At 35.0% G+C, this 25,670-nt stretch overlaps 2 protein-coding genes across 4 annotated transcripts in view; one reads left to right on the top strand and one right to left on the bottom strand.

Moving 5' to 3' along the window:
* LOC111043683 (alpha-tocopherol transfer protein-like) overlaps positions 1–10,970 on the top strand; it is a 74,543-nt gene extending 63,573 nt beyond the window's left edge. For both annotated transcript variants that reach the window (XM_039435816.1, XM_039435817.1), the window contains exons 3-7: positions 935–1,100; positions 4,640–4,892; positions 6,508–6,618; positions 9,234–9,336; positions 10,620–10,970. In XM_039435816.1, the coding sequence (XP_039291750.1) occupies positions 935–1,100; positions 4,640–4,892; positions 6,508–6,618; positions 9,234–9,336; positions 10,620–10,777 (791 nt within the window). In that variant the 3' untranslated portion in view covers positions 10,778–10,970. The remainder of the gene's footprint in view (positions 1–934; positions 1,101–4,639; positions 4,893–6,507; positions 6,619–9,233; positions 9,337–10,619) is intronic.
* The window catches only part of LOC111043682 (acetylcholine receptor subunit alpha-like 1), a 195,261-nt gene that overhangs the window by 88,120 nt on the left and 81,471 nt on the right, over positions 1–25,670 (bottom strand). For both annotated transcript variants that reach the window (XM_039435814.1, XM_039435813.1), the window contains exon 3: positions 12,912–12,956. In XM_039435814.1, the coding sequence (XP_039291748.1) occupies positions 12,912–12,956 (45 nt within the window). The remainder of the gene's footprint in view (positions 1–12,911; positions 12,957–25,670) is intronic.

Below are 25,670 nucleotides of genomic sequence, written 5' to 3'. Positions count from 1 at the left end.
TTGAGTGTAAAATCTTCAGTTTAACAAGAATAGATCAATTTGGAGGAATTTCCAAACTTTTCCCTCTTCAATCTCTCGTTGACAGGACTATATGGAATTGGTAAAACTTTTCAAAGTGGTCGGCTGACATAATTCTTGCATAGAACTACTTTGCTGTACAATAATGAAATGCTTCGTCCTCCACCCATTTTCCAAAGCAAAATCCATTTGTGACTTCCTACTCATTATTGTGAAATTCCTGTCCCACTCAATCATATTTATTCAATAAATTATGGACAATAAATTCAATCTAGGTGGAAATTAACGAATGTTCAGTCAATAATTAATAACATTGATAATATTTATTACATGATTTTTATTTTATTCACTCACTTGAAAATTACATGTTATTAGTGAAAAGGGGACTTTGTTTTTTCATTTTCATTTTAATGATGATAATAATATTAAGAGTAGCCCTAACCAAAAAGTTAATGTTTGTTCACACATGCCAGCCTCGTCTCAATGTGAAAATTATAACATGATCATTATGATATTAACTCGTCTAGTAACTAGACTATTACCCGTCTATTACTCTATTAACATCAACTATTGACTATTACTCGTCTATTAACTTGTCTCAATCTCAATATGCGACTAGCGAAAAAGTATGTCAAACAGGGCCCATTATGACTAGTTCCACTAGTGTCCGATTCTAGTGTCGATTCAGCGTCCGTTTAAATTCATGGTTGAGTACATTTGGAATACACCATGTATTCTAGGTAAATTGAGTGAATATATATAACTTACTACTTTCATAAAACGGGCCTCTGGAGCTATTATTATTCAGTTCAGTGTTAAGGAGCCTTGCTCAGAGTATCTCTTGAAATTCTATTGATTTGTGGTTGTTTCTCGTTTTTGAGGTTTGTTTAACTGACTTATATTATTTTTTTCTCAGAGAACGTTGACGCCTGGTTAGAGAATTACCTGATCACCTGCAAGAACAGTCTGGAGCGAGCTAAGGATGGATTGGACATCTACTTTTCATTGAAAAGTCTCATCCCAGAGGTTTTCATGAACCGGGACCCTCTGCATCCAGGGATCATAAAAAGTACCGAAGTGATGTGAGTGAAACGCCAATATCAGAGATACTCTCCAATTTCACCTCCCATTACCATCTGCTTGTTAATGTATAGACTTTCTCAATACATGAAATACAACATGGTAGTCTATTTTTTTTTAAAAATAGGTGTAGAATTTTCCCTCACAATGTGGAGCGCTTTCGCACACCATATCAGTATCTTCCACACTACCAACATTATCTTATAGTTATAAGAGGGGATAAAAAATGAATGAATAATCATTGATGAGACTTTGATAATCATTTCGTTATTACCAGTAATTGTAAATAACTACAATTGAGTTTTCAATAAATGTTAAATTGAATAGCTAATTGAATGAATGAAATGAATGAATGAATGAATGAATGAAAAACATTTTTATTCACAAAAAGCAAAATGTTACAAACATTTGAAATGCTTACTTTACAATAATTTGAAAGAATAGTACTCTCACCTAGAACGAGGTCTGTGTGCGAGGAGGGTCGTGTGCAATACAGTATAAGTCAATTTGCGTAGCACTGAACACTTGAGAAAAATGTCTGTTTATAAATTATAATAACTTAAAAAATAATCGGCTATAGTCACACTATAGATTTATACACATAAAGTTATGTAAAAACTTATTTGTTAATGAATTATGTTGTGTGCAGATAGAAAAAAATATTCTATTAGAACCTACCATATATGTTATCCAACAGTACAGGAGAAGAAAGTAAGAGGGGAGATTCAAAAATTTCAGATTAAAGTAAAGGAAAAACAGAGATTGACACTAAATATATGGTGTCCTAATTAATTGATCGCTGGCATCATGTCCAATGCTGAGCAGCCACCTCCCCAACCCGTGCTTAAAGACAGCAATGCTGGCCCCCTAGGAGTGCAACATATCCCAGGGAAGGTTACGGTAAAGGCAATGAGCCAGGTAAAAAGAATTGGATGAATCTAGGAGATGGATGAGTATGGGGATCTGGAAACCTATATGTGATCTATTTCTAGTCGGATAGTTATGTTCAATGTTTGTGAAACTATTCCTGTTTTTTGACATATAAACTGCAAGACTTTTTATGTAGAGCTGCCTTATATTAAGAACAGGGAAATCTTGAAAGTTTGTTGGATATCTTGCACTCTTCTTGAGGATTTTTTTCATAATAACCTTCTGTGAGACAGAAAGAGGTTTCAAAACAGCTGAAGATGAACCACCCCATGCTAGGATGCCATATTCCAGGAATATGTTTCAAAATATTTCAAAAGTATGCTTGATCAAGACGTACTCCTCCAATTGATCAGTTTGAGACTTTTCCATACTCCTCAAGAAAAATAGAAATCCAATGTAGTTGCGTGAATTAATCAAAGTATCGGGGCACCGAGCTTTGCTCGTTATTTATTTATTGATAAACAGAACTCAATTCTTTAAAATGACTGAGGAAGTACTAACAAGCACAGCTCAAAACTGTTTCTTCCCCGAATTTTGATTTATAACCTACACTATAAATATTCCAAAAAGTAGGTTATGTTCCACACACTTGAATTCAGGTGAAATTTTCAGTCCAAATATTTGAAAACATAAAAGTTCTAATTTAGATTGTTTACATACCAGATTGAATAACAAAATAACACTCACTAATCACTTAGAACTGTAAAATAATGAATCACTTTAAATATTATACCATTTCATGTCAACAAATCAGATTACTGTATTTTGATCGAGTCAATTGAAATTTCTAGATTTCTTGCGAGAAACGGTAAGCTAATTGATTAGACAATTCGATCACCTTCCTCAAGAAATAAGAAATTTTCCGTTTTTGAAAATTAAAGATGCACTTTACAATTTCTAGTCAAAAATCCCTTTTACAGCTTGAAAGAGTACTATGAGAAGTGAATATTTGAATGTATTATGACTTTTAAAAAATGTATACTTTGATGTTATTATGACTTATATTGTAAAGAAATATATTAAGATATAATTGAATATTATAACTATCTTGACAATGTCTCATGCAATCATGTAATTGTTCTTGGACAAATGAAAATATTCTATTCTATTCTATTCTATTCTATTCACAGCTGATCTCCCACACAGGCACACGCATCTTCTGTTATCGACAAACAACGAAATCATCATCTGTCTTTCCAAGGATGAATTATTCTTTTTATGTCCTTTAGCGAGTTTTCCCAGGGATGAGACCTAGTGCATTCGAATTTTGATATCATAAACCTAATATATTTCAAATTTCGTGAAAATCGTTAGAGTCGTTTTCGAGATCCGTTGAACATAAATAACCATATAACAAGATATAAAAATAGGAGAATATAAAAAGATATACAGAAATTGCTCGCTTAATTTAATAGGATTGTTGTCCTACCTACACATATTTTTAATCGAAATCATGCATCACCACCATGACCACCTTCTTATTTAAATGGAACAAATCAGATGATAGTAGGGAAGTGACATATGTTGGAGTGAAAGTGCAATTTCCCATTTCAGATAGGATCCCCATTGAAACCTACTGTTGAACTATTCTTGTAAAAGAAATATTCAGCTGTTTCCATAAGTTTCACCAACTTTGTATATCCAGAAGTTGCGGGTCTCAAATATTACAATACAACCGTTCTTGTGCAAGTTTTCCAACCCAGTGGATCACTAGTATATTATCCAGCTGGAACCATGTGTCAGCGCATCAAGGACTGTCCCTGTGATAGCTCCCAAATAGCCTCAGCTGATGTTAAGGATGAATGAATGGGAAAACTGTAGTAATTGCACGCAATTAATTCTTCAGCTGAATAAATGATAGGTTACACCAAATTTCTTCTTATTCACTTTCAATTTTTTTTTATATCTTGAAAAAAGACTGAGGAGTGGGTCAATTCAGTTGTTCAACGAACTTGAACTGTAAAATGTTTCGAAGAATATGTGTTCAAAATTTGAAGCTGATTGATCAATTTTTTCTAAAATTATTGTGGAACATACAAACAGACGGACAACGACTTTTGCCTTGAGTAAGTCAAAAGTGAGAACTCGCTAAAGCTCGTTCAACAACATAATTTACAACTTTCACATCAACAAACTGATACGGGTTGAGTTATCAATGTGTGGGTTTCTCTATCTATTTGCTCTTGGAACCCCTTCATCGAAATCATGTATCACATCACCAACTTTTCATAAAAAAATTGGATTGAGAGACAAAGATGTTGAAGCGACAGTGGAATCTCCCATTCCAAATAGGATCCCAAATGAAACTTACTGTCAAATTAATTTAGCAAGTAGTATTTTCATTTTAACAGGAACTAACTGTATAGAAGTCCATATCTTCATTTTACTGAGTTGTGTTTTTTTTGTCAAAATAAGAAATGATTTGAATTAATCTTGTATATTTAGCTGTTTCCATAATATTCACCAACTCTGTAGCCTATATCTAAAAGTTTCGGTTTTTTTAAATATTACAATACAACCGTTCTTGAGCGAGTTCTCCAACCCAGGGGATCACTAGTATGTTCACTGCGCAGTGTGGCGGAAGAGTATAGACTACTTTGTTTCGTTGCAGGGCGTTGCTCTTTCTGCCGCAGCCGACACCCGACAACCGACGCGTGCTATTGTTCTCGCACCGCTGCTTGTCGGCGGACCACTTTGACCCGGTGTTCGCCTACCGCCGCATCACAATGATGCTGGACGTGCTGCTGCAGGAAGGCGTCGACTATAGCGGTATCGAAGTGGTCGTCGACACACGTCGCTGCTGTTTCGCTCACATTACCAAGTACAATCCGGCCCTACTCAAGCGGGCCTTCGATCTCGGACTGGTTGGTGCACAAACTAGTCATTTGATAAACGTTTTATGGATTATTTCAAACATTTATAGAATTAATTTCATAATTCAATAATCAGCAGCTGCTGGGATGTATTGTCCTGGTCATAGTTAACAAGAAGGAGTCGAAACAGTTAGCTACCAGCAGAGAATAAAACAATCTTTTAATGAGTTAAAACAATCTTACTAGTAGTTCTGCGAACTTTCAAATTAATGAGAAGGGCCATTATGAAAGTACAGTATATTGTAAGATTTATCAATGTCATCTATGCTATGCAGAATGTTAAATGCTCACAACTCGGTTTCCGATCCCATACAAAAAGGATAAACAAAAGCTAATAGTTTTCCAGGAACTATTCATATATGAAACAGGGAAATCTCGTGTCGGAAAAGGAAAAAATTGTGCAGCCAAGTGAGAAGTTTTCTACTATAAATAAATACAGCACATTTTAGAGCGGCACAAATTCTATTATAAAAAATGATTGCCAATTTTTTTACTTATCTTCATTTCGGGCAAGATTTACTCTTAATGTATTGCAAATACAATGAACTTTCATTTTGAAAAGAGTAAAAATTGCTGTATCTTGCAAGATAACGGCGCTAGATACGAAAAAGTAACTTTCTGGAAGGAGGTCTGCAGTTTTTCAAATTACAAAAAACCGGAGGTCTTATGAAAAATCGTTACACATATGTTTCTGCGCCTTGTTTCGAAATCAGACAATATCTGCGACTGTAACTGCGGTACAAACAAACAGACAAAAGCCGATCGAGTCGAAACTGAGACCTCAGCTTCGCTTCGGTCAATGAGTTTGATAAGTGATTATAAGTTGTCTCTGCTACTAGATCATTCTTGTTATCAATCTCTTCATCATCTTGTTTTCCTTCTTTTTCTTCTCCTTCTTCTTCTTCTTATTCTTCTTCTTCTTATCCTTCTTCTTCTCATCCTTTTCTTCTTCTTATCCTTCTTCTTCTCATCCTTTTCTTCTTCTTGTTAATGTTGTTGTTGTTGTTGTTCTTCTTCTTCTTCTTCTTCTTCTTCTTCTTCTTCTCCTTCTTCTTCTTCTTCCTCTTCTTCTTCTTCTTCTTCTCCTTCTTCTTCTCCTTCTTCTTCTTCTCTTCTTCTTCTTCTTCTTCTTCTTCTTCTTCTTCTTCTTCTTCTTCTTCTTCTTCTTCTTCTCTTCTTCTTCTTCTTCTTCTTCTTCTTCCTCTCCCTCATCTTCTTTCTCTTCCCCGCCCTCTTCCCCGCGATCTTCCACTTCATCTTCCTCTTCCTCTTCCTCTTCACCATCCTTTTCTTCTCATCCCTCTTCCTCTTTTTCTTCCTATTCCTCTTCCCTTTCCTCTCCTTCTTCCTCTTCTTCTTCCTCCTCCTCCTTTTCCTGTTCCTCTCCGTCTCCTGAATCTGAATTGATGTATATTTTCATGTGAATAAACTTAAAATTTTAGCAGCCTTTCAATATTCGTTTTAACACAAGATGATGTTTCCATTCATCCAACTGACTGAACGTATATATGCAGCTATTGGTCCTATTAGTTTCATCATCATCAATGTATGCTAGAGGTTCTACTTACATTACTATTATAATTATCTGACTTTATTTCATTTTCAGAAAGGCTACCCACAACGTGTACACAAAATTCACATGGTCAACCCTTGGTCGATGCTCGAGACTGGCGTGGCACTATTCAAGCAGTTCATGTCTAAGAAGCTTCAAGAGAGGGTTGGTTATTTACTATTTAAAGAGTTAGTTGAACATTATTTTTCTACAACTGCGCGTAGAAATAGTTATTTGTATATCTAGAGTGAAAAGTACGACTTTTTCTCCCTGTGGGAAAAAGTTTGAAGCCCGAGGCGAAGCCGAGGGCAGCAATTTTCCTGAGGGAGAAAAAGTATTTTTCGCTCGTGATATACACAACATCTTTCCTCCATCTACATTTGTTTGTAGAAACTGCAAATAAAATCATTCTAATAACTTACGTATTGGTGACAATGATTCCTAACAACATAACCTAATTCTAAAACCTAAAAACCGGTCGTCTGATTGGTACTGCCGATTGCGCTATCTATCGGCGAAAGTTGTAGCAATTATATCAGCTGAGCAGCTACCAAAAATGGCTGACTCCAGATCACGCGGTTCAGATTTGAATTACACATCAAAAATATTTGTTGGCGGGTATTTTGAATAGAATAAAATATTTTAAAAATTGTTTAAATTGTTATCGTCTACTAATATTAAGAATATAATAATTATCATACAAACATATATTTCATGAGTTAATCAAATTTCTTGTTGTGGTATTGAATTCAATTGACTCAATGACAGACACCTCTATTATGCTTTCTCATCTGAGCTTAGACCTTCTAACCTATTACAATGTAAGTTTCAAAATAGAGATGCTTCCCATGTTATTTAAATGGAGTCAATTTTACTCCCTAGGGAGTTTTTCTGTTTTTTACTCCCGAGAGCGAAAAAGTGAAAAAGTATTAGGTTTCAGGGAGTAAAGTAAGTACTTTAGACAGTAGGTGGAGGAAAAAGAATTTACATACTCAATTCTCCTCGTAAAATAGCATATTTCTGAGGAGAATCTACTTTTACGCTCGCTAAACATTCGCGCACGCGCAGAAGAGTTTCTTTACTCTCGCTAATCAGCTGATGATAAGCAGCTCGCCAAAAGTAGGTCAGATCTTAACCTAAAAAGTCGGTAATTGTACCGGTTCTGCACTCTGCAGCCATGATGGATATCAGTGAAGACGAATTATTATTAACTCCGCCAGATATAAGTAATTTAACAGGTTTGGGCAGTTGTAGAAAAATGTTGTATGTAATTCGCGTGAAATGCTTCTTTATCGCTCTTGCAAAAATTTTGAGGCCCTCCCAACACAAAATTTCAAAATATCTCGTGATTTTCATGTCCTTTAACAACAACACCTAGGCGTTGCTGAGTGTATAACACTCTACACCCCAGATGAACCAAATTTGAACTATTTCTCTTGAAAAAACACTAAGGAACGCTAGGAAACCGCAGTAAAACCGCCCATCTTGGGCGTATCTTTGGCGTCATTCTGAAGTCCTCTATAAGATGAAATTTGAAGACATTAGCTTAGCTTCTGTATCTAATTTCGAAATCATCTGTCAAAGGGTTCTTGAAAAAGCCTATAAAATGCAGGAAAACATTTTAAAACAGCAGATTTTATGAGGAACTTTCACGTATTTTAAAACTCTTCCAATACAACATTTCCAAGCCTGTGAACAGAATTTGATCATTTTTGTCAGTAATTAGTTCTCAAAAAACGCTGATAAAACTGTAAAAAAACGCTGGAAACCCGCAGATTTTGGGCGTATCTTTGGAAGTTTTTCCCAATTCGTTGTTAGTGCGCCACTAGTAGGTCAACTGACAAATTTAAAACTGTAAAAAAACGCTGGAAACCCGCAGATTTTGGGCGTATCTTTGGAAGTTTTTCCCAATTCGTTCTTAGTGCGCCACTAGTAGGTCAACTGACAAATTTGAACGTAATTGATTCAGTAGATTTTTAGCTCTGTTGAGTGAATGAATCAGTGCAATTTCGATTTTATATTTATATAGATTGACGAAATCCATGAAATTTGACTGAATATTTACGGGATTCACGATCTCTTATTAGTCTTGTGAAAGTTCAAAATAATTGAAAGGCTGTGCAAAGGCTTAAAATAAACTTTCCACTCCTGATATTTTTCAAAGTTTTTCGATTTGTATAACATCAAGCCATCAAAATGAAAAAGTTTCCTCAGGAAAACATTTTTTTTCTGATCATTACTTTTTGAGGTATGAGCGGCTAATGTTTAAATTTTTGGGACAGAACATTCCAAATTCGGCAAGAATTAAATACATGAGATCTATAATATGGATTCTTCATGGTATTGTCGATCTATTAGAACAAAAATTTTCTGAAAATATCAATTTTAAAGATAGTTATTAAATTTACTAAAAATAACCAAACATAACTTTTAGTTGAGTTATTTTTGGTAAATTGAATATTTTTTTTTCAAAAATTGATATTTTCAGAAAATTTTTGTTTCACTAGATCAACAATACCATGAAAAATCCATCCTCTGAATCTCATGGATTTATATTTTACTAAATTTGGAATGTTCTGTCCCAAAAAATCAATTAATTTCAGGCGCTCATATCTCAAAAAAAATTTCCTGAGAAAAGTTTTTCATTTTGATAGTTTGATGATATACAAATCGAAAAACTTGGAAAAATATCACGAGTAGAAAGTTTATTTTTAGCCTTCGCACAGCCTTAATGAATGTTTAATCTGGGTTATGATGCTGATAATGTTCATTGTTTTCAGATGATAGTGCACAGAAAAATTGAAGATCTGCACACTCACATACCAAAGAGCATTCTACCCAGTGATCTCAGTGGAGAAGGCCCTTCGATGGAGGAGCTCAATGGTAAAGTATTGGTGTATAATCATTATTCTATGTTTTCCTTCCAAACGGCACTTGAATCACTACTTCAATCCGATTCCTCTTCTCGTTTTGGTTCTTACATTGATTAATTTCATTGAATGCAGCCCTGATGATTTATTTTGATTTGCAACCATATCAATCCCTTGAATTCGACAGCCAGAATACTGTCTATGATGTATCATAGACATGAATACTGCTAGAATAGCCCCACGAACAAATTACTCATCAATTCCCATCTGTTCACTATTCTATAGTGAGACAAAGTTAGCAGCACCTGGTTATTATTTGGTTTGCTATCCTTGTCTGTCATTAGACAAAGCAGTTAGCTATATCCTCTTCCAACTGCACACCAATGCCAAACTACAGTATTTGTAGGCTACATAGAAGTATTGGATACATCAGAATTAAACATCTTTTAGAAGAGTACCACAAGCTCAAGTCCAAAACTGTTCCAGTTCTAGTTCATACACAAAATAGTTCAGGTTAATATAATTTACTAGCACAATATTCCATTTCAGTTTTTAGAAGTATTGTCAAATCATGAGATAATATACTGTTAATGAATATGATATATTTGAGCATGCAATGATTATTATAAATAAGAGTCTATAATTAATATCAGATAACATTTTGTACCGGAAAAAGTTGAATTTCAACGATCTACTATAACAGAATAGGGTGAAGATGAAACTTGGCAACAAGGTCTTCCTAGCATTTACACTGACTTAGAAACGTGAATCTCACTACGAAATACCTTCGACTAGACATATTAGATCAACAATAGTTATCATCTACCATACACCACTACAAGTTGATTCATATCATTTACTACATTTACTATCACTGTATTATTATGGAACCCTCATAAAAATTGAAATTGCTGATTTTTCGAGTCTTCCCAGTAAATGAAGTTGATCAATAATTACATTAATTAAAAAATATATCTACCTCTATTCTACTAAATTAAATGAAATTATTTTTTTTTTCAAATATTGATTTATACTTTTTTATCATATTACTTATTATTCTATTCGAAATATTATTTCCTTATGTTGTGATGTAGATACATTAGAATTGTATAGGAGGGTTAAGTGGGAGAGAGGGCCGGCTGCGCCCTAACTTTGCCCTCCAGGTTAAAATAAAGGCAGCCTATCTATCTATCTATCTATCTATAAGCTTTCATAGAATTCATTCATTTACTCAAATTTTCCAAATTCATTTACTTTTCAGATAGGTAGATCATTCATTCTTGAATACTTTTCCAGATGCTTGGCAAGAGAAATTGATTTCCTACAGACAATGGTTCCTCCACAACGACACGATAAAGGCTGATGAGTCAAAAAGGGTCGGCAAATGTCGCTTCGGTCAAATGGAACAGACATTTGGAATTCAAGGATCATTCAGAAAAATTGAAGTTGATTAGTGGATATGATACAACAATATCACTGAATTAACCTCTCGCAAACATCGTTTCATCAATAGACTTCATCAATATTTCTACTATTAATATTCTAGAAGATATTTTATTTGGTTGCTGTATTATATTCCATTTATTTGTTTGTTATTTATTCTTATCCTTTTAATAAATATATCATCTCGTATTCTGGATAAAATTAGTCATTTATTTAATTATTCTATGCAATAATATTCTAAATACATGAAAATTGACTGAATATTCACAATTAATTTCTCATTATTCTTATAGAAGTTCGAAATAATAATTATTTTGTATTATTAATGTACAGTATGCGATTCGTAGCTTTCCCCCCGTGACTTTGGACCGGCATAATATAGGCAAGGTACGGTTCGCGGATTAATATTCACGGCTTTGCAAAAACTCAGCCCTCAGAGACCCAGATGGAGGAAGCTCCCTACACACAGAGATTCTCCATGAATGAGAGAGTTGCAACGTATCATCAACAATAGGAAGAGCATGTTGAACATAGAGGTCAACATAATTAATTGATGATACAACCTTTCCAATTTATCAGTGTATTGTTCTCACAGATCCAATTTTTTGGAGATTATTGATAATCCATTATCTTGAGAATATAGACCGATTAATATGATCCAGATCTGAAGACAGTTATAGTCCAGCCCCTGTAGCTTTGCCTGTCGGCGGAGGACCCCTAGACTACAATACTACCCGTTCAAAAACATCCAACATTTTTGAATATGTATCTTTCGATAAGCAACAGATGCTCACTCGTTTTTTCTAAAAAGCAACTTGTTGTATCCGAAAAGATACACAAGGAGCTCTAATGTATCTTTTCATAAGCAACAAATTCTCTTTTGTATCTTCTCGAAAGCAACGTGTTGCATCCGAAAAGATACACAAGGTGCTTTCTGAAGTTACGTCCTTTCAGCACATCACAGTTTAACAGTGAGTAGTTTGTAATAGTATCCTACGTCACGGACGGGAAGTGGCCTATTGCAGGCGAAAACGATGTTTCTAGTCGAGGCGTTAGCCGAGACTAGAATTTCATTTGAGCACTGCAAAATACATTCACGTCCAAGTAACGTACACCATTTTTGGTCATAATAATCTAAAGAAGAATAATAATTGAGAAATAGAAAACATAACTTGCTTGTGCTGAAGTTACTTACTACATGCATTCTATAAAAATAACCTTGTTTACAAATTCCGTATCAGGAATTTTGTGGAAGTTGACAAAATTTCCACCTGGAGCGCTGAAGGTGGTTTTTTGTAGCAGTTTTGCTGTTCCTGTTTCGGAACTATGAAACATACTCGACTGTAAAGAAAACATATGGTTTCATTACAGTAGAGTATGCTGTAATGAAAATCAAATGTCTATTTGTTCTGAAAACAGCTGTTTAACGGCTTGATTTCATGCATAGGAAACAGCTGAGATTGAATGACTATGACAAGAAAAGAATTTATATTCATTCCAATTGCAAACTATTATTCTAGTTTTAATAGTGAAATATATTGAGAGTAATTTTAACTGTTAGAATTTAATTATAAAAAGAAGTTTTTTCTACTTTGATATTAATTTTTCCACCCCTAGTGGAACAGATAAAGCCTTGCAAACAATGATCAAATCATAATGACTGATTTATGTTAGTCAATGCTAGCATAGAGAAACAATAGCGTAAGTAGATATCCCATGGTATAGGGCGTTTATGTCGCAACTTTTACTGTTATCTCAAGCAGATTACTGTCAATATTATTGTCGATTTTTACTGTTTTTCCGGGTAAGAGTGTATGAACGGCACAATATGAGAGATTACCAGCGTCATAAAGCTTCACGGTGAAGAGCTACGTGAACTAACGGCTTGATGTTAGTCAATCAAATGACTAACCATTCAACCACGGCTTAAATTTTCTTCTAGTTCCGACGCCGCCAGGCGATTCGCAGTTGTGTGCTCTAGTCTAACACAAGATAGACTGGATTAAATAGACAATGTGCATATCATAGAAAGAGTGAATCGAATAGATTGAATAGAAGAAAATGCTTATCATAAAAAAGTAGCTAAAACAGATTAAATAGAGATAGTGCATATTATAGGAGAGAGAAGATGAATAGATTGATTACCTGTTCCACCCAGACGTTTGTAGTCATGATTTGGTTCTTCAGATTCTGCAAAAATAAATGGAAAACAGTTTAGTGGATGGAAACAAGGAGAAACGTTCCTATGATAATATTCATCTCGTTTCTGATATTCTACAATGATAATAATCATCTGATCTACAGGTACTGAAACACAGGTATGTGTCAGCGCATGAAGGATTAGATTAGATTTAGATTTCTTTATTTATGTATGTTACAATATTTACTGGCTTATACACCAATTTACATTTATTGACGATAATGCTAGTTATTCAACGAATTTCACAAAGTATAAATAACACAGGCCAACAATGAAAAAACTATTTTACTGAAAATATCTCTTTCTTATGTTTTTTAGGTCGCTGAATCCAAATATGATGCTTAAAAAGTCGTATCACCCACCATTTATTCACATTTCATAGATACATTTTTAGATATATACAGATGTTTTACGAATTTTACAGCTTTTTTATAGTTAAAATAAAATTGCAAATGTAGTTCTAATGTACGTGGATGATGTTGGTAGCACTGCTGAAACACATTCTAAACAGCTGATGTATTTTTATACTTTCAACCTAACCTCAATTTCACATTTCCTGTACATGTGCTCAGTCACAGAGAAGGGATGAAACATCCTCTTCTCTGTGGCTCAGTACAGCAGCTTCTCTTTGTCACAGAAACAGAGTAACGGCCAGCAACAGTCAAAGTTATAACATAGTTATTCAAAAGTATTCTTTGAGTATCTATAGTGATGTCCACGTTATAATGATAGTGTACGATTTGCAATGGTGTTGCTATCCTTGTCTATCGTTCAACAAATGTGAGAGAGTTAGGGGTTAGGTTTTATTTAGTTTATATTTAATAATGTTTTATTAGGATAGGTTAGGTTTTCGCTTTAAAATTGCAATATGCTAGAAGGGGCTAGGGTCTAGGTAGAGTTATGTTTTTTGGTGTCTCAAAGGTAAAAGGATAGGTTAGGGGGTTAGAATTTTGCTTTGAAATCTAAATTATTAAATGTGAAGGGTTTAGGGGTTAGTGATTGGGTTTTTTTATTCATATTCAATAATGTTCCATGAGGTTGAGTTAGGTTTTTGCTTTAAAATTGCAATATGCTAGAAAGGGCTAGGGTCCAGGTAGAATTATGCTTTTTGATATTTCAAAGGTGGAAAGATAGGTTAGGATTTTGCTTTGAAATTGCAATATGCTGGAAGGGATTGGAGGTTTTTACAAATAGTTATGTTTATTGATGTTTCAAATGTAAAAGGGGGGGGGGTGGGGGTTCGGTTTTTGTTTTTAAATGACAATATGCTGACTTAGTTATAGTGTTTTTTAGCATCAGTTAAATAACAACTGTTATATTTTATTAATATTATATTTTTCAAAAGTACTCTTTATTTCATTAAATAGAATGATAATATATTGATTATTATATTGAATATAGAATAGAATATATATAGAATAGAATAGAACTTTATTTACACTTAACAGCAGAAAATGAACATAATACAAGACCATTTTTCTTTTGTAACTTTTTAACAAAATACACAAATATTCTGTACTGAATATAATATTATATCATTATTTTCTTCTGTAATCTATCTTTCCTGTAGCCTATTGAAGGCAAAATAATAGTTCTTTAGGCTTAGCCGTATCCGTAGCCGGATAGGTTTCCTTCATTATAAACAAATTACCAATATTAAATATTCTCACACCATTTTTTTCGCCCTTATTCTTCATAGCACTTCGTACCTTTTAAACAGAACTGAACGTTTATTTTCGAAACAAATCAATACATGAAAATGCGTCAATGTGGCTGGACTAGTCAAACATGAACAAAACAATAATTCAACTAAAAAAGCAATTTAAACTTTGGAAAAACATATTCAATAGGTTCTCTTTTAAATTGAATAAAATTTGCAAACAGAAAAAAAAAATATATATATATATACAGCATATGTATTCTTAATCATATTATATTGGGAAACCATTCATTAACATCTATAAAAATAAAAAGAATTCTAACAACGCATCATTGCAAATAACCAATCATAAACTTAATATTATATCAACTCATTATCATCAGCTTATCTTTTCCAATGAATTATGAAGCGGGGAATATTCATCTTGATGAAGAAAAGGACACTATTCCAAAACAATAATCACCTTGAAAGATAGTTACGAGAAAAAATCGAAAAGGAGAAAGAATAACAGAAAGAAAAACTGAATAAAGAGAGAAAAAACTTTATCATTCATGATTTAACTTTAAAAATTGAACTCAGTTATCAACTCTCGCCTGTACCTCCAGGCATCCCTCAAATATCCTACTAGACTTGTCCAACATTTCCCGTTTAGATATTCGATCACTGTCTCCCTCTCTATTATCGCTCTTCCCAGATATTTCTTTCTTATTTCACTCAAAATTGTACAACTACCGATAAAATGATAAATATCTTCAGTTTCTCGACTGTTGCACATCGAACAGATACCGATCCCCTCTTGTCTGTGCGGTGCATGATTGAGTGGCAACAGTCCTCCTCTGGCTTTAAAAATCATCGAGATAACATTCCTTTTGGTCTCATCATTTATATAATTTCTTGTCGTCTCGTCAATTTTTATATCTGTATAAACTCTGTAGAACTGAGATCGCTGCCGTCTCTCTAGCCACTTATCTTTGATTTTCGCTTTTAATTTGACCATTGCCCTCTCCCACGTCACCTCCCACCCGCGCCTGAAATCCACTGCCTGCCAGCTGTCCGTTGTTATCGGCAAACCCGTTGCTAACGCATGCGCGATACGGTGCTGTCTGAGACAGAAAGTGGTTTGTCTCAGTACAATGTCTACTCGCGGTTGTAAAAATTCTGCTGACAGTTTTTGTTACATTTGTGGTGAGTTTGTTATTAAAAAACACCAAAGAAACATTACAGATTTTGTTAGAAAAGTTTATCTAGCATACTTTGGAACCAAACTTGGAGACCAGGATAAATCTTGGGCGCCGCATAAGGTATGTTATGTATGTGTTGAGGACCTTAGAAAATGGTCAAAGAAAGCCAAAAAACATTTCAAATTTGCTATTCCTATGATATGGAGGGAACCAAGAAACCATTCTGATGACTGCTACTTTTGCAGTGTTGACATAAGTGGTCATAATTCTAAGAACAAGAAGGTAATAAACTACCCTAGTCTTCCATCTGCCATCAGACCAGTAGGGCACAGTGTTGACTTGCCAGTTCCAGAACCACCAGAGGACCTTAATTCAATTGAAATACAAATATTTTCTGATGAACAGTTGGAGGTAGAAGAACATGATGAAGAATTTCAATGTGTTGCAGAAAATTCAGAGCCTAAATTGTTTACTCAAGTCGAGCTTAATGACTTAGTTAGGGATCTGGGCTTAACAAAAGAAAAGGCTGAGCTGCTTGGCTCTAGGCTAAAAGGAAAGAACTTGTTGGCTGCTGGAACCAGCATTCATGTGTATAGGAAGAGAGAACAGCAATTTTCAAAGTATTTTGAACTTGAGGAAGGTTTGGTGTACTGCTCAGACATTTCTGGTCTAATGAATGAGTTTGGAATTGAGTACAAGAAAGAAGATTGGAGGCTATTTATTGATTCATCCAGAACTAGTTTGAAGGCTGTTTTACTACACAACAGTAATGTGTATGCTTCTGTACCTGTTGGTCATTCTGTATGTATGAGAGAGAGCTATGAAAACCTAGAAATAGTTTTAAATAGAATAGCTTATTCTGCTCATGGTTGGATGATATGCGGTGATTTGAAAGTAGTAAGCATGCTCCTGGTCAGCAAAGTGGTTTCACCAAATTTCCATGTTTTCTGTGTGAATGGGACAGTAGAGCTAGGAATCAACATTTGTGCAGAAAGAACTGGCCTGCTAGGGAGTCTTTAAAGCTTGGTGAGAAGAACATTCTACGCAAAAACCTTGTAGATCCGAAAAATGTGCTCCTACCACCACTACATATTAAGTTAGGTCTCATGAAACAATTTGTAAAGGCTTTACCTAAAGATGGGGCATGTTTCAAATATCTTTGTCAGAAGTTTCCACACCTTTCAGAAGCTAAACTCAAAGAAGGTGTCATTACCGGACCTGACATTAGAAAAATGATGTTTGATGATAACTTTGAAACCACAATGACCTCAAATGAAAAAGAAGCATGAGTATCATTCAAGCAAGTTGTTGTCAAGTTCTAAGGAAATGATAAAGATCCAGAATATGAATCTATTGTTGCGAACATGTTGAAAAAATTTGAACAATTAGGATGTTTGATGAGCTTGAAAGTTCACTTTTTGAACAGCCACCTCGATTACTTCCCTGACAATTTAGGAGATTTTAGTGAGGAGCAAGGTGAGCGTTTTCACCAGGATGTTAAAGTGATGGAAAAACGTTACCAGGGCCGCTGGAACACCAACATGATGGGGGATTACTGTTGGTCACTTCACCGGGAAGTCCATATTTGGATTTCCCACATAAAAATCTATAAGAATCAGCTATTAAAATGGAAAAAGTTTTTTGAAACCTTTTTTTTGTTGGCCTGTGTAATTAATCAATGAGAATAAATTATTCATACTTTGTGAAAAAAAGGATTGTCTGAGTGATAGCTCCCAAATAGCATCAGCATAATTATGTTAAGAATGAATGAATTAAAAAACTGTAGTAAATGCATGCAATGAATTCTTCAGCTGACTAAATCACAACTTTTTTTCTTATGCACTTCCAATGTCATTTTTATATCCTGAAATAGGAAGAAGGAGTGAGTCAATAGTTCCATATTAACATATGGTATGTATTCATGTCCCGTGAATGAAATTTTGACATTAATTCTGAAAAATCAAGAAGAAAAATTGAAATTTGGGCTTCAGTGGCTGAGATTGATATTTTTAGAATCCTATGTGCAAAATTTGGAGATCTGAATCATTCCTGTTTTTCCAGTGTGCAATCCATAACCTTTTGTGTAGTTGAGAAGTTGATATTGTGGTAATTATTCATATTGAATGAAAAAGACTATGAAATTGTCAAAACTACAGATTTATTGATACTTAGAAAGACCGGTCTCGATTATTACACCATTGTCAATCTCTGATAAACTAAAACTAAATACAAGAGCAGCAGAATTTATACTAGTAGGCGAGTACTGTTATTGGTCAAGGGCATGAACGCCTGCCATTGGCCCAGCTAGACAGTCTCCTCCCACTCAACGGTGTGACAGTGACGGTGTGACGGTGTGAATGGCGGCTTAAGCAACAGAATCGTCATGAGCTGAAAGTAAATCTTGTTATCATGACGATTCTGTTGCTTAAGCCGCCATTTTGTCAAAACCGTTGAGTGGGAGGAGACTGTCTAGCTGGGCCAATGGCAAGCGTTCATGTCCTTGACCAATAGCAGTACTCGCCTACTAGTATAAATTCTGCTGCTCTTGTATTTAGTTTTAGTTTATCAGAGATTGACAATGGTGTAATAACCAAAACCGGTCTATCTAAGTATCAATAAATCTGTGGTTTTTGACAATTTCATAGTCTTTTTCATTCAAAATGTAATCCATAAGTTGACATGTTTTTATGCGAATAAACGAACAAACACAACCTTATTCTCTCTTATTATAATATAGACATCCTATTTGAATACAATCAATGCTGACTGCTTGAAGCCAGTCTCAGTACTGCTCTAAGGCTGGGCGCACACCAGTCAGTCAAGATAAGACATGATCAGACACGTTTAGTCACAATACTTCACATAGTTTCTTATGACACAAATCACACTGATTAGTCATTGCAATTAGACATGTCTTCATAAGCAACTATGTGAAGTATTGTGACTAAACGTGTCTGATCATGTCTTATCTTGACTAACTGGTGTGCGCCTAGTCTTGGGGTACATTTTCGTTTGTATGTGAATTTCCGCAGTCGACGACGACAAGCATTGTTGTCATTCATATTGCACAAATTTCAAGTGTGATAAAACAGCTGATCAAATAACTTTTGATTATTTGTGTTTATTATTCAAGAATCAACAATTTCTAATGATATCAACATATTGCTATTTGGAAGTATAGAAAAGTATAAACTGAACCTTCCCCATTAAAACATAAATATCGGAGCACCGAGCTTCGCTCGTTATTTTTATTTATTGATAAACAGAACACAATTCTGTGGAATGATCGTGTTTATATTATTTTCACAGCTGGCTATACGTCAACTTATGAATTTCGGGGATGCGACATTTTGATTTTCCACAGAATCACTCGCTCACTTTCTACTATCCACAGACGACGAAAGTCTCAGATGTTTCAGCCAAGGATGAATTATCCTTTCAATGTCGTTCAGCGAGTTTTTCCACGGATGCGACCTAGTGCAATCGAATTTTGATATCATAAACCTACTATGTTCCAAATTTCGTGAAAATCGTTAGAGCCGTTTTCGAGATCCGTTGAACATAAATAACCTGATATAAATGAATAATAACGGGGCACCGAGCTTTGCTCGTTATTTATTCATTGACTTTTGATGAACCAAACACAATTCTTTAAAATGATTGGGGAAGTACTTACAGGCACAGCCTGAAACTGTTTCTTTCCCGAATTTTGATTTATACACTATAAATAGTCAAAAAAGTAGGTTATGTTCCATATACTTGAATTCAGGTTCAATTTTCCTGTTCAAACATTTGAAAACAAAACAAAAAATTTAGATTATATGCAAACCAAATTGAATAACAAAATAACACTCACTAATCTCTTGAAATTGTCAAATAATGATCAACCTTGGAAATTATGGTATACTCTAGTTTAGGACGATTATCATGTCATGTCAACAAATCAGATTATGTTGATCGAATCGATTTAATTGTCTAGCGAGATAAAATTTCTCGCCGTTTGTTTATGATTACACAGCTGGAAATAATAATTCTGTCTCTCTCCCACACAGGCACACGCATCTTCTGTTATCGAGAGACGACGAAATTATCATCTTTGAACTATGAATTATCTGCTTGAAAGGATGAATTATCTTTTTAATGTCGTTCAACGAGTTTTCCAAAGAATGAGACCTAGTGCAATCGAATTTTTATATCAAAAACCTACTATGTTCCAAATTCCGTGGAAATCGTTAGAGCCGTTTTCGAGATCCGTAAAACATGAATAACCAGATATAAAAATAGCCAGTTATAAAAATACAGAAATTGCTCGCTTAATAAAATAGGATAAATAACCAGATATAAAAATACAGAAATTGCTTGCTTAATATAATAGGATTGAACATAATCTTTTAGGTTATTTAGACAAATCAAAATCCAACCAATTCACACCCTGTCGTGGTCGACGACGGCGTTTAAGCACAAACGAAAACACAGCTTCAGCTGTATTTGAGGCGACTAATGTTTTGTCAAAATTGGAGAAAGAGCTGCCTTCAAACCAGCTCTTCATACAGATTGGAGTGCAGCAATTATTGAAATTGAAGTGAGCACTCATTACGCAATTGGTCTCTCCACATTCAATGATGCACGGTTCATAGAGCATCAATGAAACGAGACAGTGAGAGAGTTTCAATGCATTTCCGCCCCATCAGAAGCATTGAGGATTCTAAAAGGTATTCAGCCTCCTCTCAGCAGGTCGCCAATGTGCTATTTTCTGCAATTCTTGAGAGTGGCTTTTTGCAACCAACATTGCACTTTGTGGAGCTGAGTAAAGTGGAGAGGATATAATAGAGAGCCACAGAGCTACACCAATGTTCAGCATCCCAGCTGGATAAAACATGACTCATGACTTGCTGCTGTATGGTATGAAACTTTTGATTTGAAAAGATTAAACATCATGTTTTATAGAATAGAGTAGAATATTTCTATAACCGTGTTTGGTGATAAATTGGTATGCCTTTGCATACAATAAGTGCAATTGTATACAATGTTTTTTGTATACAATAAGTGACTTACTATATAATATCTTGGCACCGAGCTTCGCTCGTTATTTATTTATTGACTTTTGATAAACCGAACACAATTCTTTAAAATGATTGGGGAAGAATTAACAGGCACAGCCCAAAACTGTTCCTTCCCGAATTTTGATTTATACACTACTAGCCGTCAGGCTCGCTTCGCTCGCCATACTCGTCTAGCCAGGGGGCTCCGCCCCCTGGACCCCCGACTGGATCATCCAAAAATAAGATCAGCGGGCTCGCTTCGCTCGCCTGCATGTAGACCTCAGCGGGACCTCTGTACCGAATTTGAACGTATTATGTCAATTTGATCACGAAAAACACCTGTTACTATATCGGCATATCTTTGGTGAACAAAATTCTTCCACCTCAGCTAAACCAGTGTACTGAATTTTTTTAAATATATTTCCATCAATTATTGAAAAAGGTGAGGAAACGCAGAAAAACTGAGAAAACTCTAATTTTGGCTAATTGGATAAATTGGTATTTAGGAGGTCCTAGATAAATGCATTTCAATCTTCATCTTGGTGCCAACCTAACAAAGTCAACTCAACTTAATGCCAACCTGACAAAATTTTTAATTTAGTTACCAGAACAACTGTTTCGAAGAGGTACTCTCTCTAGATTATAGTTCTATATTAACATATACTATGGACATTTCAATTAAAATATACATGCTAAAAGAACTTTAAACCCTTAAAAATCACCCTTAGAGTTAAAATATCACCAAAAGGTTTCTTAGTGCGCCTTTAAAGAGCCAACTGAACATACCTACCAAATTTGAACGTTTTTGGTCCGGTATATTTTTAGTTCTGCGAGTGAGTGAGTCAGTCAGTGAGTGAGTGCCATTTCGCTTTTATATATTTATACACTATAAATAGTCCAGAAAGTAGGTTATGTTCCATAAACTTATATTCAGGTTCAATTTTCTGTTGAAACATTTGCAAACAAAAACGTTCCAATTTAGATTATTTACAAACCAAATTAAAAACAAAATAACATTCACTAATTACATAAAATTGTCAATTAATGATCAACTTTGAAAATTATGATAATTATATTCTAGTTTAGGAGGTCATGTCAACAAATCAGATTATGTTGATCAAGTCTATCAAATTGTCTAGCTCGATAACATTCCTCGCTGGTTGATTATGATTACACAGCTGGAAATAATTCTGTCTCTCTCCCACACAGGCACACGTATCTTCTGTTATCGAGGGACGACGAAATTATCATCTATTTTTCCAAGGATAAATTAATTATCCTTATCATGTCCTTCAGCGAGTTTTCCCAGGGATTTCCAAACATAATTATAGTTGTCTGAGAATTTAGGTTCTCAATGGACACTATAATAGTTGGAGCCGTTTTCGAAATCCGTTGAACATAAATAACCATATAACCAGATAATCAAATAACCAAATAACCAGATAACTAGATATAACAATATGAACAGATATACAAAAATTGCTCGCTTAATATAATAGGATACTTTAAAGTGGCCAAGAATTTGACAAACTGAAAACTCGACGTATTGGAATCTTGAGAACTTTGAAATAGGCATATAACTATCCTCGGTAAATTGAGAATCTAATATATGATTGAACTATGCAAAATTTCAAGTTAATCAGTCCAGTAGTTCAGACGTGATGATGCGTCATTCGTGAATTTCCTATCCCGTACGTGTATAAGTCAGTTCTTCCTTCCATCATAATTAGGCTACAAGTAGGTAACCCGTGCTTCGCAGGAGCCTACCTGAGATCCCGTACATGTATCAGCCAGTTCTTTGCTTTATTATATTAATATCGGGGACCGAGCTTCGCTCTGGAGTACAAAAGCATAAAAAATTATTACGAATGGAGAAATTATAATAACATTCATACAGAAATGTTCTATCTAATCACAGTGAATTGAGATTAACTCCCAGAGGAATGCAAAAATTTCCCTCACAAAGGCCCAGTTGCACAAAAGCCGGTTAAATTTTAATCCTGATTAACATCACGTGAACCGAATCAGAGAAGACCATTTCAAAAAGATGGATCTACTGGAATTAATCCGGATTCAAATAACCCGACTTTTTTGCAACCAGCACTGAGTACCTGATTGAATGATTACAAAAGTTCAACAGCTGAGTCATAATTTTGACACAGTCCCACACACATGAACTTGCTCACTCACTTCCATCACCAACAGACGACGAAATAATTATTATCAGCTGTTTTTCCAAGGATGAATAATAATTATTCTTTCAAGGTCCTTCAGCGAGTCTTCCCAGGGATGAGACCTAGTGCGATCGAATTTTTATATTATAAACTAACTATGATCTGAATTTCGTGAAAATCGTTAGAGCCGTTTTCGAGATCCGGTGAAATAAAAACATACAAACATATAAACATCTAAACATATAAACATCTAAACATATAAAAATCTGAACATATAAACATATAAACGTCTAAACATCTAAACATCTAAACATCTAAACATCTAAACATCTAAACATCTAAACATCTAAACATCTAAACATCTAAACATCTAAACATCTAAACATCTAAACATCTAAACATCTAAACATCTAAACATCTAAACATCTAAACATATAAACATCTAAACATATAAACATCTAAACATATAAACATCTAAACATATAAACATCTAAACATATAAACATATGAACAGAAGTTGCTTGTTTAATAGTATAGTATAGATGTTTTCTATGTTGTAGTTTATATATTCTATTTATTCTATTTCGAAAGGATCCACTCAGGAACCGGATTACAATAGAAACCTAATTGATGATTGTATGAAAAATGAAAACTACAAAAATTGCTTCGAGCAAATGGGAACAACCCCACTACCCTCGGTCAATTTAGAACTCGTTTCTCCTTATGAATTCTGCTGTTTTAAATTATTTCAACATGATCCGAATTGTGAGATTCTCCCTCTGCCTCGGCAGATGTACTCTCATTCACTTAAATGATCATGACTCATTCAAGAATCGAGATTTCCCAACGGTGTAGGAGGAGACAATCAGAGAAGAATGAAGTCAGAATGAGAGAGAGAGAGAACAGAGAGGATGGGAAAGGAGAAGAAGAAGACGAAGGGAAAAAAGGAAACAGAGTTGAAGGATGGGTTGGAAGGGGAGTAGAAGAAGGAGAAGGATGTGAAGGGGTAGGAGGAGGAGGAGGAGGAGGATAAGAAAAAAGAGAAAAAGAAGGAGGAGGAGGAGGTGATGAAGAAGAAGTAGAAGAAGTCGAAGAAGAAGAAAAAGAACAAGAATAAGTCGAAGAAGAAGAAGAAGAAGAAGAAGAAGAAGAAGAAGAAGAAGAAGAAGAAGAACAAGAAGAAGAAGAAGAATAAGAAGAAGAAGAAGAAGAAGAATAAGAAGAAGAAGAAGAATAAGAAGAAGAAGAAGAAAAAGAAGAAGATGGAGAAGAAGGAGAAAAAGAAGAAGATGGAGAAGAAGGAGAAGATGGAGAAGAAGGAGAAGATGGAGAAGAAGGAGAAGATGGAGAAGAAGGAGAAGATGGAGAAGAAGGAGAAAAAGAAGAAGATGGAGAAGAAGGAGAAAAAGAAGAAGAAGAAAAAAAGAGAAAAGAAGGAGGAGGAGGAGGAGGTGATGAAGAAGAAGAGGAAGGGTAAGAAGAAGAAGGGGAAGAAGAAGAGAAAGAAGATGATGGAGAAGAAGAAAAAAAGAGATGGAAAAGAAGAAGAAGAAAAAGAAGAAGATGGAGAAGAAGGAGAAGATGGAGAAGAAGGAGAAAGGAGGAGGAGGGGAAAAAGAAGAAGAAGAAGCAGGATGAAAGAGGAGATAGAGTGGGAGACGATCAGAGAAGAATGAAGTCAGAATGAGAATGAGAACAGAGAAGATAGGAAATGAGGAAAAAAAGGCGAAGGGAAAAAAGAAGACAGAGTTGGAGGAAAAGAGTTGGGTGTTAGAAAAGTAGAAGGAGAAGGTTTCGTTGGGGGAGGGGAAGGAGAAGTTGAAGAGGAAGAAGAAAAACAAAAGAATGAGGAGAAGAAGAAGAAGAAGGGAAAGAAGAGGAAGAAGGAGAAAAAGAAGAAGAAGAAGAAGAAGAAGAATAAGAAGAAGAAGAAGAAGAAGAAGAAGAAGAAGAAGAAGAAGAAGAAGAAGAAGAAGAAGAAGAAGAAGAAGCTGGAAGAAGAAGAAGAAAAAGAAGAAGAAGAAGAAGAAGAAGAAGAAGAAGAAGAAGAAGAAGCTGGAAGAAGCTTGTATAAGTAATGAAGCATGTTTGCAAGCCGGTGGTAGGAGTGGGATGGCTTAAGAGATGAAGTATCTCTCGCCATAAAAGAGGAAGAAAGTGATGTGGAAGTAGAAGAAGTGGAATAGAGAAGGAGTAATTGAGAGAGCAACGGAGCAACGGAAGCTTGGAGCTGCAGCCAAAAGTAAGATGGAGTAGGCCTATCATGTCTACCAGGGTTCAGCAACCAGGTCCCCCCCCGGACCTACAGTGCAAAAATTCACTCCCAAATATCGGCTTCGGTTGGATGGGGCGCGCATTCATGAAGGATGCTGTGACTTCAAAGTCAAAACAGGCTACAAATTTCATCTCCGGAGAAGGTCCTTATCACCTTTCTCTGTCTTATTTTCACGTCTTCTTTATCTCCTGTTCCTTCCTCTTTCAATTCTCTTTCTCACTTTTTCTCTAGGTTCGTTTTCTGAATCATTTTTCCTTCTCTCCTCGTTCATGTCAATCACATCATTCCCTTTTTCTTTCTTTTCTGCTCCTATACGAACCCTCCTCCTCTAATCCTCATCTCCTTTCCTTCTTCTCCTTCTTATCTATCCCC

Source organism: Nilaparvata lugens, chromosome 9 (genome assembly GCF_014356525.2).
Source record: "Nilaparvata lugens isolate BPH chromosome 9, ASM1435652v1, whole genome shotgun sequence".
Lineage (NCBI taxonomy): Eukaryota > Metazoa > Arthropoda > Insecta > Hemiptera > Delphacidae > Nilaparvata > Nilaparvata lugens.
This window is presented reverse-complemented; position numbering and strand designations above follow the sequence as displayed.